This window comes from Prionailurus bengalensis, chromosome D4 (assembly GCF_016509475.1).
Source record: "Prionailurus bengalensis isolate Pbe53 chromosome D4, Fcat_Pben_1.1_paternal_pri, whole genome shotgun sequence".
Lineage (NCBI taxonomy): Eukaryota > Metazoa > Chordata > Mammalia > Carnivora > Felidae > Prionailurus > Prionailurus bengalensis.
In genome coordinates this window covers 90,455,513-90,471,884 of record NC_057359.1, presented here as the reverse complement: position 1 = coordinate 90,471,884, position 16,372 = coordinate 90,455,513, and the positions used below count along the sequence as shown (strand labels likewise).

Below are 16,372 nucleotides of genomic sequence, written 5' to 3'. Positions count from 1 at the left end.
AAAAAGATTTCACGGCTCCGTGGGGCTGTGAGCTGGCAGCACAGGGGGGAGAGTGTGGAGGGGCGGGGGCTGGGGTGTTCAGGGAAGCGGTGACACATTTCAGGTAGATCGCTGTCAGAGACGTGACATTTTCATTCATAGCTTTGTCAGCGTAACCTTTGGGGGGAAGGGGGAGAATTGTCTTCTCCCACCTGAGAGGTTGCCATTCATGTTTTAATTTGCTGTTACGTTAAAAAAAAAAAAGAAACCACATACAAGGAAATCATTTATCTTTTTATGATCTGTTTTTCTCCCAGAACTCCTCCTTCCCCTTTTTTTCCCCCCCTCCCTGGGAAGTATGTTTTCAGCAACTCCTGTTTCTTCCTTAGGCTGTAGTACTTGATTGTGTGCTCACTTGCCGTGTCTGAACGCTGTGGCCCGCAGACTGGTGGAAGCGGAGCCTGGGCCGCGGGGCCACTGGGCCGCGAGGCGGGTCGACCTCTTCTCCTGGCTCAGGCTGGCTTCTGTTCACGAGCGAGGCCCAAATTCTGAGCTCAGCCGTTTGCACACAGCTCTGCATGCGTCAGAGGTCCTCTGTTCCTCACCCCTTCATAACGAAGGTGTAAGAGGGTAGACAGACTTCTGGATACGTGAGAAGAGAGTTCGGGGGCTGCGGTCACTTGTTGGCCTTCCCTGAGGAGTTGACCCCAACAGTTACGGACCTTTAGCCACACACTCCCCTCCCGCCTCCGGCCTGGCCTTTTTTTTTTAATATAAAACTAAAGGGACTATCTGCGTTGTTCTTTTCTTCACTTTCTCATGTGCTCGTGTCAAGGTGTGGTATATTAACAAGCAGGCCTGCTTTGTAGTGTTTGAGATTCATTAAGAAATAATGGTGGGATGCCCACAGAGGAGATTCTAAACGTAGCCTATTTGAAAGTCGCCAGAGAGGAGGAGAGTGTTGGGAATATGACCCCTTCTGTCCTCGTCATGTCCTAGAGGTTGCTGCCTTCCAAACTCCTGAAGGTTTAGGAAACTGAATTCCTTTCCGTGAAGGTGTAGTTTCTGTTCTACATGGAATTAGCTTGAGAATAGGCCAGTTTTATGCATCGAGATTCCGGATGTTGCTGAAGGTAGCAAGTTTACCTTGACGTGCCCTTCCTTTTACAGCGTGTCTGAGATTCGCGTGGAAGACATTTTGTCTGTTCTGACAAGGGACGGTTGTTGGAAAGGGAGCCGACGGGGAACCCAGGTGAGTGTCATTATTGATGATGCTTGCGGTGAACAGACACGACTCGCTTCTTGATTTGGGGTGGTGGGGCTACTGTGTGTGGGATAGTTAGTTCCTCTGTTGAGCAGACGTGTGTATCTCAGGGGCCATGAACGTTAGATGAGGCCACATCTTGATTGTGCTTTCTCCTCTCTGCTCCTGGACGCGTTTTCTGGTCTCATCCCGTTAACGGGTGACCCATCCATTCTCGAAGCCCGCAAGGCCACGGCAGGCTCCCAGCGAGGAGGCCTCGTCCTGGCCCACAGTGAGTTTGGAGGCAGTGTTACCTGCTCAACCCTGGTGCCCCCATCCAGATTCTCAGCAAAGACAGCTGATTGACCCCTCCACCCGTGACAGCACGGAAGAAACTGGTGTCTCTGTGTCTCCATGCAGACACACGTAGTGCATCCGTTTTTTAACGTGTGTGCCACACACAGAGGAAGAGTAAAGTTGAGATCATCAAAAGGAGACATTGGTGTTATCCACGTGGTTCCACACGGGGACCCTGGGCACCCTATCCTGCGGCCCTCCTGTGACTTTCCTCCTGCTAGGTGGCTGTTCCCCACTCCCACTCTAGCCCTGTACCCACTGTGTCACAGATATGTGTGTGTCACGTTGCTGTATGTAGTTTTGTCTACGAAACATTAGTGATTTGAATATTTTACATTTGTTTGTTTAAGTCTGAGCATAGACTGGAAAATGAGACCAAATAGATCAGGCTTAATTAAGAGTTTCTTTTATGCATCAAGAAGCGTCTTTCTTTGGATCAATACTGTCCCTGGGGCTGGGACCTGACTTGACTGGCCCTGACTTAAGCCCTCTTGTTCAGAAAGAACCTAAGGAAATGTATCAACGCAAAGGCAGGGAAACCGTCACAGCGTGTGTCCTGTGCCCGGGACTGCTACACTCTTCATGGTTTGGTCCTGTTTAATCCTCCCAGCAGCCCCACCAGGTGGGTGCTCTCGTCCCACTTCCCAGATGAGGAGACTGAGGTCCGGAGGGGTGAAGAAACGTCCACAGGGACGCAGCCTCCGGTGCGGTGGAAGCAGGCAGCCTGACTTCAAAGCACGTGCTCTTTGCTCCCATTGATACAGACGAAAGCACGGCAGTGGCAGCAGCTAGCTGTTCAGTTAGGTAATGTCAGCCCTCGCTAGGTGAGACGTGGTCAACAGACGACGCCACAACAAATATCCCATAAACCAAAGAAGCAGGGACAGACTCGGTTGATCAACAAGTTGTCTTAAAACCGTGTTTCGTTAGAAAACATCCCTGCCGCGCTAGGCTTTGGAACATCCCATATTAATAGTTTGTTGTCAAGGGAACGGACCAGTCACCAAACAGACGCTCGTTGGTCCCGGCACGCTGCTGTTCTCCTGAAGCTACTGCAGATTCTAGGAAGGGTTTTTTCATGTTCCCTCAGACACTTCATTACAGCCCCAGGACCATGGGCAGTGTAGCAGAGGTTAAGGGCATGGCCTCAGGGTCCCCAGCTCTGTGGCTCTGGGCAAGACTGGACGTCCCTAAGCCGTGGTTTCTTCTTATGTAAAACTGAGATCATGTTAGCATTCTTGTTAAGGAGATTGGAGGACTGAGTAAGAAATAACCCGAGAACCCCAACACAGGTACTGAAGGGTGTTCATCGTCGTCATCAGCTAGTAGCAGATGTAGAGTTCCAAGTCCAGCCTCCGCGACACGAAACCCGGTGCTTGTTGCTGTGGTGCCGGCGAACGTTAGCCTCTGCCTGCTGGCCAGAAGTAAGAGCAAGCGGTAAAGTTGCAAGAAAGTTACAAAGAAAGTAGAGGTTCGGTCAGATCTCCTCTTACACCGTTTCTGGGACTGACTCTGTTGGTGTTTGTCCCTGAACCGAGCACACATTGTTCGGTCCAGGGAGAGCTGATCATCACGTGGGTCTGCAGAAGGAGCCGTCTCCTGCGGACTTCCCCCCCAGGGAGGGAGCCAAGCAGCCGCAGTGCCCTCTGCTCTTCCCCGAGCGAGCCACGGCCGCTTCCCAGCCCCCGGCCTTCCGGGGCCTTGCGTATCTACTCCCACGGAAGCAGAGGCTTCCTTGGCACGAGGCCAGCCTTGAAGCCTTGCCCGAGGGGGGGGCTCGGGGACACTTCGTGTAGGGGCCGGGGCCCCAAGGCAGGCAGGCTTGGGTTCCAGACCATGCTTCACGGCTGGTGGTTCTGCAACCAGAGTGCCCGTCACGTGGGTTGCTGTGAAGCTGACCTAAAACGAGGCGGGCGGTGCTCTGTATGCTTCTGGGCCGTGGCGGTTCATCCCAGCCCCAAGCTCCTGCCTTGATGGACGGGAACCAGTAGGATGTTTTTAAGGAGTGGTGAGCTTTGTTTTTAAAAAGAAAAAACACTCGGCGAGGTGGGCTTTCACTGACCCCAAACTAACCGGTTAGCCTAGAAAACTAATCGTACTACACGCCCCGGGCGCCGTGTCGATGAAAACCTGGCCTGTTTAATTAACCAAATTTAACTTCAATTCGAAGGCCAAAGGGAAACTCCGTGAAACTGACTCTATTACTAATTGTCACACAGATCTACAACCCGAAAGAGTGTTTTATGTGTGTGTGATCCGCGTGAGTAGTGAAAAGAATAAAGTAGATGCTGGATACAACTTTTAGTTCTGTTCCTCATAAGAAACACGGCGTGTTTTAATTGCCGTTCTCCATATAGGCGGTTCCGTCTAGCCCATGAACCAGTGCCGGACAGATAACATGTGAGCTCGGTAAATAGGCCTTTTACACACATAGCCAGACACCTCACTGTAAGGCCTCTCTTCTCACTCGATTGAAGTCCATTGTAAATGTCCCTTTGGCACATACATTTTTGGGCTTCTGTGAACAGAAAGAGAGTGAGTGAAGCATCTGTAAAATGTATATTTCATATTTAGGTATATAAAATATATATAGCTACGTCTGGGTGTGCGAGTGTTCACCCACCTACAAAGAGAATAAATTTGATCTCTCAACTTTACTGGGAAGCACTCAGATGGTTCTAGGGAAGCATGAGGGTGGAACTCAGCTTGGCAATAAAGTGATTAAAACCGTCCTTCCGTTTAGCTTAAAAACACTTTAGAAGTTAGCAATGGGCATGTTTCCAAAAAAAAAAAAAAAAAGAAAGAAAGAAAAAGGCACCTCCCCTACCACTGCCACCACCTAAAACTTTTTACAACAACCACAAAAAATCCAGCCCAAGTATCTTCAACTCATGTGTTGCCTCTCGATAGGCATGAAATTTTCATCTTCAAAGTATGCGCACACCCAAACATGCTTTTTCTACGAGGTTTTTTTTGTTTTTTTTTTTTGTTTTTGTCCTCTGAAATATGCCTGTAAACGGACCTTAGCAAGAGACTGGTGCAGGGTCAGGTATTCAAATGAGATCAGCAGCCCCCTCGCTCCGTCCTAGTGCTCAGTCCTCGCACTCGGCTGTTCTCTCCAGGGTCGGTAGGGCTTTACGGACCAGGGAATGCTGAGTGTGGGCCATTGGAGACGTGTTTTCCTAAACTAGCCCCGGCCTGCTAGTCCCAGGTTAGCTTCGTTAACCAGCACCGCGTCTGTGTGTCTTTGAGGGGTGGGTGTGCCTCCGGGCTTTGACCCGCTCTCATTACGGGAGTGTTTCACCTGTTGGGGCTGAGACGCTGGCGTGCACACAACTCTGCCCCTGCCTTCAGTTTAAATTTAGACCGTCCTCCCCAGAAGACAACTGAAAAATACCTCACTCTCAAGAGGGGTAATTTTAAAATAAAGTATTTCTGGAAGTGGAGGGGGTAGGGAGAGGAAGACGTGCTTTTTCCTGAGTATATTATGTTTTCTGCCATTAACTTTTCCTTACATTTTACTGAAACTGACCTCATCATTTCAAACGTGTGAACCTAGTCTTATTGCCTTTTCTCCACCTATTTCACTTGTACACACATTATCTATGTGTGTGTATGTATTTTTTTTTGGTTGGGAAGAAAAGATGCCTCATTTTGAAACCTAAAGGGGGAATAAGAAAAGCCCTTTGTAATATATTGCCATATTATCACTAAATCCCCTGACAGTTGTGACACAGAAGTAAGTCACCTGTCACTTAAGCTTGAGGTCTCTTTAATTTTCTCCTGGAATTCGCACCAGGCTGTCTTTAATTTGAGGCCTTTATTGGAATTCTGAAACCTCTCTGCCTCCCTGGCTCTCAGATCTATTCTGAGAGCTGTTACAGAGTGTATACAATAACCAACAGAGGGATTCGAGCGGGCTGGAGCTCTGTTTATCTAACACTCTAGAGGGATTTTTGTGCTTATTCGGGCCTGGCTGCCCGGCTTTCAATATCGCTTTGACAACCATTCTGCCCTTCTCATTAATTTTAAACAGTTAAAACACAGGAAAAAGAGGAAAAAGTTTTCATTATTAAAGTGCTTTACTTTTTAATAACAGAGGATTCTGTCCGCCAGGGGAAAGGGCATCCTCGCTAATTTCACATTCATATTAAAAAAAACACACACACACAAGGAAGGTGACAGTTGCGTTGCTGAGGTGGCTTAACGAAAGGAGGGCAGCAAAAAAAGAAAAAAAAAAGTTTGCATTTCACATCAGTTAAGAGGGTAAAAAAAAAAAATCCTTGTTAATGACAATAGCAAATGTCCACTTTCATAACACAGCTCCTGAGTGACTTTTCTCTTGACATTTGAGCGGATAAAACCCTTAGGGGGACCATGTACTGTGAAATCAGCTAGACTGTCATCAACCGAACAGGTAGCAGGAATGATTTGACTAAGCTAAAAACATTTTCAGGTTGTTAAGTCTCTATTAATACAGAGACGGACGCAGACCCAGAGAATGAGGCTTTTTCTCCTCTCCCCTTTGTTCTTCCTCTGGCAACCTTAGAGGTGAGAGACTCAGGAGCCCCAGTTAGGCACGGTCAGCCTGTGGTCAGCCAGACACAGGCGCGAGCCCCTGTCCTCCGCGGGGGTGAGGGGAAGCACAGACTGGCTGTTTTCTTGGTGACCCATGCCCGCAGTGGGTAGTGGTTACCGTAGAGGCTTTATAGAATCACTAGGGCAGTCCGCGTCTTCCAGGAGACCTACTAGCCAAATTGAGTTGGAGAATCTTCGTTCTGTGGCATCTCAGTTTCACATTCAGTAGAAAGCATTCATGTTTGTTTTAAGACGTAGGAGATGGGGGTGGGGGGTGCGCCTGGCTGGCTCAGTCAGTGGAGTGTGTGACTCTTCATCTTGGGATCATGAGTTCGAGCCCCATACTGGGTGTAGAGCTTACTTAAAAAAAAAAAAAAAAAAAAAAAGATACGGGAAACAAAAAAACACTCAGTTTTAGGGGAATGTAAAGAAAGGAAATCTTGGGGCGCCTGGGTGGCTCAGTCGGTTGAGCGTCCGCTTCGGCTCGGGTCATGATCTCACGGTTTGTGAGTTCGAGCCCCTCATCGGGCTCTGTGCTGTCAGCTCAGAGCCTGGAGCCTGCTTTGAATTCTGTGTCCCCCCTCTCTCTCTTCTCCCCCACTCACGCTCTGTCCCTCTCTCTCAAAAAATGAATAAACGTTAAAAAAAAATTAAAAAAAAAAAAAGAAAGGAAATCTTTTCTCTGGGATTGTTGAAGAATGAAAAGGATATCATTTTTCTATTTTATTAACGTTTTCCATCCGTAGAACTTGAGCGTGTACAGATGTCGCTCCTGAAACCAGGACGGCCAGCTGCAGAGACCGAGTGGCCTTCTTGGAACGTGGTGTGAAGGGACGGCCCACTCCTCGATAGGTCCCTGGCAGCCAGCACAGTGGCACGGTGGTCCCAGGCTGAAAGAATGGATCCGAAACACGAGTCACAGCCTCCCTAGGAATGAGGGAGCATGCTCTGAAATTCAAGGATAGGCTAAATTTTAGGCAGGCCCTGGGGTAGGGGGGGCACTCCCGAGAGGCTGTTCCCTTGTTCCCCCGAGGAGTGAGAGGCAGGGGGAGGATTTAAGGCCTCCGTAAGACCCAAGTCCTGTGAAACCTACCCACCTGTCCACGTCCCGTGATGTTTTAAATGCCTGAATCGGACTCGGAAAATTCCAGACTGTCTCCGGTGGGCTTTCATTTTGAACGTGAGTGACAAGAGGCCAGGAGGACCAGTCAGTAAACAAGTAAATAAGTAAATAGACCCGATCTGCCCCCTCACAAAGCCGTCTCCATCTTTGCTTGACTTTAACATCTTTATAGCTCCCGTTTTTCCTCTAGTAATATTGAAAGGATTACCCTTGTTGGCCCCTCGGTGGTTACCGAGTGATTTTACTGTTATTAAATCTATTATAAAGTGCTTCATTATTCCTGACTCTGACTCTGTCTCTTCTTTAATCCTTCCGCCACCCTCCCAGAAATCCCGTGCCGCTGGCCCCCAGGAAATCCGACGGCGAGCCACGGTCTTGCAGACGGTATTTGAAGATTACGTGCACTCCAGTGAGAGGCGGGTCTCCTGGGCAAAGAAAGGTGCGTGGATTTCGTAGGTCCTTGTGGATGGAAAGCCCTCAGAGCTCCGTCCCCACCTCCACCTGCACACCGCCAACGGGCTGAGAGGCCAACCGGTGGGCGGGGGCGGGGGGGGGGGGATGTCTCTGCTCACCAGCTAAAGCCTTCAGCCTCGTTCTTCAGGGTCTGGACGCAGGCGTGGAAGGCTTTAAAGTGATATTAAACGTTCACTTCATCCTTCCCCACGTTTTGCACAAATGAGGCTTTATCTTGGCTTACGCAGAACTAGAACTTTGACCCATGGATCTCAGGGATCCGTTTTTCTCTTTGAAAACTGAAGAGACGTGACCGCGTCAGCAGAGACTGTTGTAGAGATGGAAATTAGGGATGAAGGTAAGGACTGGAGGCATCAGACCCGAGCAGTCTCTGTTTGGAAGTACAAAGGAAAGTGAGAAAGAACAGTGCTGAAGAGAGGCCATAGACCTTGAACCCAATTCCTAGGAAATTTACAAAAGACTCAGGTACTTATTTAATATCCAGGCCCTTTATAGGATAAGTTGGCACCTGGGATCACCAGGCATTAGTGGGGACTCAGTAGTTCACTGGAGAACACTGAGAGAGCGTGGGGGGAAGGGTCTTAGAACAGCTGGATGTTTCCTATGGCAGGAAGTCGCGTGTCATGGCTGGTGATGGTCTTGTGTGTGTGAATGAGACGCAGTCCACGTTGGAGGCCCTTCACTTCTTTTTGATAGTTACTTGCTGTTTTGAGAAGGATGCCAGGCTGTCTTGGCCAGTGTGTAAACTCTATACCATCATCTTTTTCCTTTTATGAATTGAGATTTTTTTTTTTTCAAAATTTTTTTTAATGTTTGTTTTTGAGAGAGAGTAAAAGAAAGCATGAGCGGGAGAGGGGCAGAGAGAGAGGGAGACACAGAATCGGAAGCAGGCTCCAGGCTCTGAGCTGTCAGCAGAGAGCTTGACGTGGGGCTTGAACTCACGAACCGTGAGATCATGACCTGAGCTGAAGTCAGATGCTAAACTTCACTGAGCCACCCAGGCGCCCCAGTTGAAATTTTTAAAAAATCATTTATTTAACAAATACTTATTGAACTGGGCACCGTTCTAGGTGCTTGGGATACATGAGGAGTCAAAGCAGATGGAAAACCTTTCTAATATTCTAGGTGGGGCACAGATAGTGAGCATAGTTAAAATAGTCTTTTAAAAGGTGTTGAGAACTGTGGGAAAAACAAAGGTAAGAGAAGTGAAGGGGTGTCTGGGCAGACTGCGTTTTACCTGGAGGGTCAGCGTGAGCCCTGCTGTGAGGGCAACATGAGCAAGTCGAGGGTCCCCAGCTGCTGCGACAGAAAGGGCATTCCCAGAGAGGGCTCGGAGGTGGGGGGGGTGGGGTGGGCAATGTGTCCACAGGAAGGAAGGGAAGGCTGGCGTAGCAGAGGCAGGCTTGGGAGCTGTCGAGGGCTTTGGGGTCCCCTGAGTGCAATGGGAGCCATTGCAGGACTTGGAGCAGAGATGTGGCATGGTCTACAGGGGTCGGAAAAGACGGCCTGTGTGAGAATAGAATCTGGGGGGCAAGGGTGAATGCTGGGGGACTGGTTATAGACAGTCGTGGCCATCAGGAAATAGATGACAAGAATGGGCTAGTCAGCAAACGGTTTTGAGTGCCTACCGTATACCTTGGCACATCACGAAAGCAGCCCTTGGCTGTTGCCACCACACTGGACCAAATGAGAACTACACAGGAGAAAAGATGAAGTCCCAGCGGTGGCCCCATCCCCGCTGCTCCGTAGGTAGCGTGCGTCCTGCTGGACGGGTTTCTAACAGCAGGCTGTCCTGACATTTCCCGAAAGTGAATTCAACAATTCCTGAGGGTTATCCTAAGAACCTGCCTTCAGTGAAGTACTGGCACGTGTCTCCCGAGAGGAACGGATGGCTTGTCACAGTGTAACTGGAGATCGGTCGTTTGTTGACAGGCGAGGTGAGCTTGCTGGGTGGTGCACGTCCAGCTGTGGCGCCGCGGAATTTCTGGCTTCGTAGCGCATTGCGATGAAAAGCAAGAAAGCCCCCCTGGTCCTCTTCACCTTTGGTTTTGACGCCAGAGGTGGTTGAGGTGTCTCACTCTAGTGAGACTACAGCCTTCTTCAGGTGTCTGGGTCACCAAAGTAAGGCTGTCGTGGCGTCCTTGGAGAGTGTTGGTTACCACTGAAGTCGTTAATACCAAGAAACAAGCGGAGCTCCTGGTCTTCTGTCTTTTTTTTCCTAGTATCACTTTTATTTTTTTTATTTCTACTTACTAAACATGACATGAGACAGAACATGCAAGTGGGGGGAGGCGCAGAGAGAGAATCCCAAGCAGGCTCCACGCTCAGCACTGAGTCCGACGCGGGGCTCGGTGCCACAACCCTGGGATCATGACCTGGGCTGAAATCAAGAGTCGGATGCTCGACCGACTGAGCCACCCGGGTGCCCTACTTGCCTTCCTTTTAAAGGGTACCTGAACAGGGCCACTCTGCAATGTTTAGGTACCAAGAAGGAAATAAACCTGCATTTCTCTTCTCTGCCAATTGATTGCCACGTCAGATTGGTGGTGGTCTGGGAGGAAAGTGCCCTGTTCTAGATCTCGGCGTCTCCACGCTTTGCTCCCCTGGTGCTTAGCATGGTGAGTTCTGGAGGTCTGGCAGGGGCGTGCGTACACGCACTTGCTACGGCAGAGGTGTTCGGTTCACAAGGGGACAGCGACCGCACCCCGGAAGTCGAAACTGTCTTCTGCATTTCGTCTGCATATGCAGATTCCCCACTGCTGACTTGCCTCCGTTTTATTTCAGAACCCACCTCATGAATAATTAACAAAGCAGCTGGTTTTTGCCTTTATGGCAGAAAAGTAGTTGGAAACTGGGCCAAGTATGCATTTGTCTTCCTGTTGCATTTTCTGGCCCAGTCATTGTTAATAACCAGCATTTAATTGTTGTCAGTTTCCAGCAGCAGTCGCCCCTTTTTACCCTCATTTCTTTCCTTTCTTTCTTTTTTTTTCCTTTTAGTTTATTTATTTTGAGAGACAGCACGCGCAGAAGGGGCGGCAGAGAGAGAGAGAGGGAGAGGGAGAGAGAATCCCAAGTAGGCTCCATGCTGCCAGCGCAGAGCCCAACACAGGGCTTGAACCCACAAACCATGAGATCATGACTTGAGCCAAAACCCAGTCAGATGCTTAACTGACCGAACCACCCAGGTACCCCTTTTCCTTCATTTCTTGCCTCTGTTAGCTAGAGATCCCAGTGGTTAAAAACTGGTTTGAACTTGGGGCGCCTGGGTGGCTCAAGCGGTTAAGCATCCGGCTTTGGCTCAGGTCACGATCTCGCAGTCTGTGAGTTCGAGCCCCGTGTCGGGCTCTGTGCTGACAGCTCGGAGCCTGGAGCCTGCTTTGGATTCAGCATCTCCCTCTCTCTCTGCCCCTCCCCTGCTCACGCTCTGTCTCTGACTTTCAATAATAAATAAACATTAAAAAAAAATTTTTTTTTTAATCTGGTTTGAACTCGAGACTGCCAAACAAAAGTTTTGGAAACTGGGGTCCTTTCCACACAGAAGACAGCTCTCCTGTGGTGGCCCGTCAGCCTCAGGTCTCCCTGAAGAGCAGGGACCACGTGCGGAGGAGCCGTGCCTGGCTTGCGGGGCTGTTGCTCAGAGTCCAGAAAACCCAAACCACCGATGACAGATCAGCCGCTCCCTCAGTGCAGTCCCAGGTAGGCAGGTACTCAACCGAGTGTGCCTTTACTCCGTACAGATGTGTGTTCTTCTGGGGGCAGGCCCGAGGTTCCCTCCCAGGCTAGAGTCTTGCTCCTTCCTACCTCCTTGATCCTAAGTATCATCCGTAAGATACTACTGTTCTTGGTCAGATGTCCAAGAATAAATCTGATTTTATGAACAAGGATGAGGTGTCCATGTGGGGTATTTTAAAATAGGTTTCCCTTAATGCATCTCCCTTATGGCTGTGAGATGGGAGCCCGCCACTACGGAGCGCGTGCTGTAAGTGGCCACGGCTTCTTCCGCCATCTCAAGCAAATGCCTTCTTTCTCTGCTCTCCACTCCTCCGGGTCCCCCAGCCCCCACTTCCGCCACCCGTCCTTGACACCGCCCCTCGGCAGGGTCTGCAGACAGCTTCTGCTGCTCCTGAAATTCCTGCTTCTGTGAACCATCAAAACGTGGGAGTCCATTCAAGGATGTGAGGACAGCCCAGTATCGTTGTCCCCAGTGAGACAGCCTTAAGGACAGGCAGGGTTGGTAAACATATGCAGTGTGAAATGCTGCCTGGGCGCTTGTGGAGGGAGAAGACACGTCTGCCGTTTCTTGGAAAACTTGTTAGCTGGGCGCCCACGTCTCTGAGACAGAGGCTGTCCCTCCTTGGCTCCTCGGATTGGTGCGGGAATGGGAGGTTGATCTGCCTAAGTGGGACAGTGGTGGTCATGAGGAGGCCTGGGCCAGCGTTCGGGGGACTGAGATTGTAGAAGTGCAAACTCTTTGGCTTGGCCTGACTTGGCATGGTTTCGGTGTGTTTTTGTTTTTAGAGGAGAGTAAATATGGAGGGTCTGGAAAGAAAGGGGTGTAGAGAAGAGGTGTAGAGCATCTCCTGGGCGGTAGCCGAGCGGCTTTCTTGAGACTGGAGTGTGTAGCTCCATGTCTTGGAACCTGGTGTCAGAACCTCTGAACAGCGCAGACCATTTGAAGTGCTAGAGATTTCCCTTGGAAAAGCTGGTCCCCGGTTATTAAAAAGGGGAAGCAGGCACAGATTTCAGAGAGGGGTGCAGACAAGTTGCCTTGGTTATTATTTCTCATCGATTGGGAAAAGGAGTTCACTTTACTCAGTAAATAGAGCTTTGATGGATTCCCAGGATCCTTCCAGCAGCTGATCTGCTAAAATGACACTTTTTATTACTGTTCATAAACGCCAATCTCCAGGTGCTGCTGGGATATTACGTCTAAGCTGTGGGCAAACTTGCCAGTCCAGTGGCTCAACAAGCAAGGGCGAGAGAGGCTGGTATTTAGCGCCTGCTCTTCCGTGAGATGCTCGGTGCTGGACTCGGGCTTGGCCGCCGGAAGAGCCGGTATTGGGGTCTTTTCAGAGCCGTCCCCTCCTGCCCTGTTGGAGTGAGGAGAGGTAGACACTTGATTTTCACTGGAATTGCGGTGTATTTGAGGGGAGCTGGGTGGAGGGACAGCTTTCTTTTCTCAGAGGAACGCCGAGAAAAGGTGTAGCCAGGGCTCCAAGCTCCTGGGAACCACATCTGCCTTTTTTCCAGCCAGTGCTGACTCTAGAACAGGGGCCTTTTGCTCAACTTTAAAATAGGGCTGACACTTTCACGAAGGTGTGTCTGGGGACATCTCTAAATTGTTGGCAGTTCTCAAGGAAGGAACTGTTTTGTGGGCTCTTTTAGAAACTTAATAACTGCCTTTCTCCTTTTTAAAACTTTTCATTTCCTTTTTTTTTTTTTTCTTTAAAGTTTATTTTGAGAGAGAGTTTGCGCGTGCACAGGGGAGGGGCAGAGAGAGAGAGGGAGAGAGAGAAAATCCCAAGCAGGCTTCGCACTGTCAGCACAGAACCCGACACGGGGCTCAAACACAAACTGTGAGATCATGACCTGAGCCAAAACTAAGAGTCAGACGCTCAACCGACTGAGCCACCCAGGCACCCTGCGTTTCCTTATTTATGCATTTTTCAAATGGGTAAGAAGCCCTTTAGCAGTCAATATCGGGTACTTTGGAATGAATTTGGTTTTAAAATCCCAGGAGTACAGGAAGAAGAGTCACCCCTCTGGATAGGGGCCCTGGAGGCGGGGCTTGTGGCGTGAACATTTATAGCAGGAGTAACAGACCGTGATGGGAAGCACAATAAACCCATGGGAACCTTTTGAATTGTGTAACATTTACATGTGTTAGCAATTGAAAAAATAAATTGAATTAGGAAAATTTTTTCCTAATATAAAAGTCTGATGATTTCATTTTTCATGAGAAAATACCACATTGATCATGTCTTAGTTTCTTCACTCATTCTGTCTTTCGTTTCTATGACAAACACTGACCAGCTGCCTGCTGCCGTGTCCCAGCTGCTGTGCAAGGCCCCAAGACCATAGTGAGGAGAAAAGAGGGCCGCTGCCCTCTAGGGTTCTTGCACACTACACAGTAAAATCTGAAATTCTATTGGGTTTACTCAAGTGATACTTGTGTCCTGTAGATTTTTCTTTTGATGAATTAGAAAGAAAATACACCAGGATAGATTTAGGTTGTACTGTCCTGACTGTCTCAGGGTGCCTGGCAAGATAAAGTGCGTAGGACAGCCATTAGGCCCGGGCGCTTCGAGACCCCATCCTGACGGCCTCCCTCACCCTCCTCTTCCTCCCAGCTCTGCAGTCCTTCATTCGAGCTTATGCAACCTACCCCCGGGAGCTGAAGCACATCTTCCACGTCCGATTGCTGCACCTTGGTCATGTGGCTAAGAGCTTTGGGCTGAGAGATGCCCCCCAAAATCTTGGTGTCTCGGCTGTAAAGAGAAGAAAAGGAAACCTGAACAGGTAAGATGAGTTGAACTTGCCCTGGGACAGATGGCTGGAAGTGAGGTGGGTTTGGAGAGCTCTGTGCACACAACAGCAGGGCGGTGGTGGGGCAGGCTGCTGCGTGATGGGTGCAAACTTCCCTCTTTGGGTTTTGTGCTGAATCGTCACCAGTGTCCGCCCCTCTCGAAGTGTGATAAGTGCTTGGAACGAGAGGAAAAATACTTAATCTGAATGTTTTTAAGGCACCTGCAGAAATGCAATGGTGTCTCCTGTCGGGTCCAGATGGTGGTGGGGTTTATTGGGGCAGCAAGACAAACCTGTTGGTTGGGTTGCCTCCACTGCCCACCAGCAGAGTAACGTGGGGCCTTTCTGGAGTCGGAGCTTCAGATGTGCTGTGGTTCACCCTGGACAGCCCCCCAGGACTTGTACGAAAACTTCTGGTGTGTTCTGTGAAATCAGTTTGGTCCTGTCCTGGGGAGGTGGGAGGGGCTGCGTGGGGACTCACTGCACTGGTCGCTCTCCTTGGTGCTGACACGTGCGTCTGGTGCCAAGCGCCCACAGAGGGCAGAGGCCGGTGCGAGCGTGAGACTCTCACCCTCCCTCAAAGGCACGTGGTAAACCGTCCAGGGGTCCTAGTGAGAGTGAAGAGCGCTGCCCTGCAGGTCGGAGGCTGGGCTCGGGGTCCACCTCCACAGTTCCAGGAGGTCCTGAGATGATTCCCCTCAGCAAAAGACATTTGTAAAAGGACCCAGCCCCTTTGCAGGAGCCATGGACCGCTTGCATGGGAACTCAGGGACGGACTGCCATCACCACTTGTGCAGCATGTGAGTGGGAAGGAAACACTGAACAAGCAGAGAATCCTTGAATGCTCTGGACAGTTCTTTTGCATGGCACATCCTTTATTTGCTTATGAATTACAAATGTCAAAGTACACTTGCCCTGACTGTGAGAATCTGGGGGCGTGCCACACTTCCCTGCGAGTTCCCGCCACATGCCCGCTTGCTCGTGCACCATCACTTGTCAGGGCCCAGGTTCTCTGGATGCAGTGGCAAAAGGCAGAGTGGACCGCCTGGTGTAGGGAAACGATCGCTGGTCTTAGATGCAGGGGACTTGGACTTCAGTTCCAGCTCCGCTCTGATGTGAGCTTCTGAGCTTTGGGCCGTATCTTTGCTTTACTTCTCAGAGCCTCAGTTTCCTCAGCTACAGCAAGGAGAAGGAAATCAGTGTTTTGTAGCTATTTCACAAGGTTGTTTTGAGACTCAGCATTAGGACGGGCCGCACAGATGAATCACCTTAGGACAGAAATCTGGAAACCAGATGGGTTAAGATTCTGGAACATCCAACCTGATCTGTTCAGGGTGTGGCACCTACAAGGCTCTTAGTAATGGATAAAGTTTGCCTAATTCTAGTCCCATTTTTGGAATTTTTAAGATGCTTGATTTTTTTTTTTTCTTGTATTAACACCTCTCCTGTAGGACCGTACGTCAGTAATTCTGTCAGGCAGGTAGTTCACATGCCGCTGTTGATGCGTGCCCAGACAAGGCTAAGACACATCCAGCTCTCGTGTCTTCCAGGCGGTTTTGAGGTTCAGGGTACTGCCCGCTGCCCCTGCTACCTGTCCTGGGCAGGGCTGGGGCTAGAGACTTCTCTGCCCGTCCTCCCGGGAGGTAGAAGACACCTCAGATGTACGACGGCTGTGCGCCAGAGTCAGGTTGCTGCCCTGGGGTCGGAAGTAGCTGGTATTTCCGCGTGCCCACTTTGGTTTCGAATGTGTGAGGCTTGCAGTCAGGTCTGAGGGGGACCTCCTAGTGATCTGGAAGCCGGGCCATCCTGCCACCGTCTCTAAAACGTCGGCACTTCGAGAAGATCGGAACACTCCTGCCAGTTGATCGCTGGTGAGAAACAGAGATCTTGCCGATTCCTATCCCCGCAAATCAATGCAGTCCCGATATTTCATTGTTAGCGGCTCATCTACCTTTATGAGTGGGAACTTCATTAGCAAGTGTTAATCCAGAGAGCAGCTCTTCAGGCTGGGACGTCCGCAGCTCTTACCCAGATCCTGGAAAGCAGAGCAGCAAGGCAGGGAGGCAGTCGGGAGGGGGACTCGGAGCCAGCCA

The 16,372-nt window shown here is 50.0% G+C and overlaps 1 protein-coding gene across 5 annotated transcripts in view; it reads left to right on the top strand.

The window, feature by feature from the left end:
* DDX31 (DEAD-box helicase 31) overlaps positions 1-16,372 on the top strand; it is a 72,607-nt gene that overhangs the window by 41,055 nt on the left and 15,180 nt on the right. Inside the window, exons 17-20 of one of the 5 annotated variants that reach the window (XM_043565791.1) lie at positions 1,150-1,231; positions 2,872-3,003; positions 7,608-7,719; positions 14,105-14,273. In XM_043565791.1, the coding sequence (XP_043421726.1) occupies positions 1,150-1,231; positions 2,872-3,003; positions 7,608-7,719; positions 14,105-14,273 (495 nt within the window). The other 4 variants (XM_043565792.1, XM_043565794.1, XR_006294991.1 and 1 more) reach the window with 4 other exon arrangements.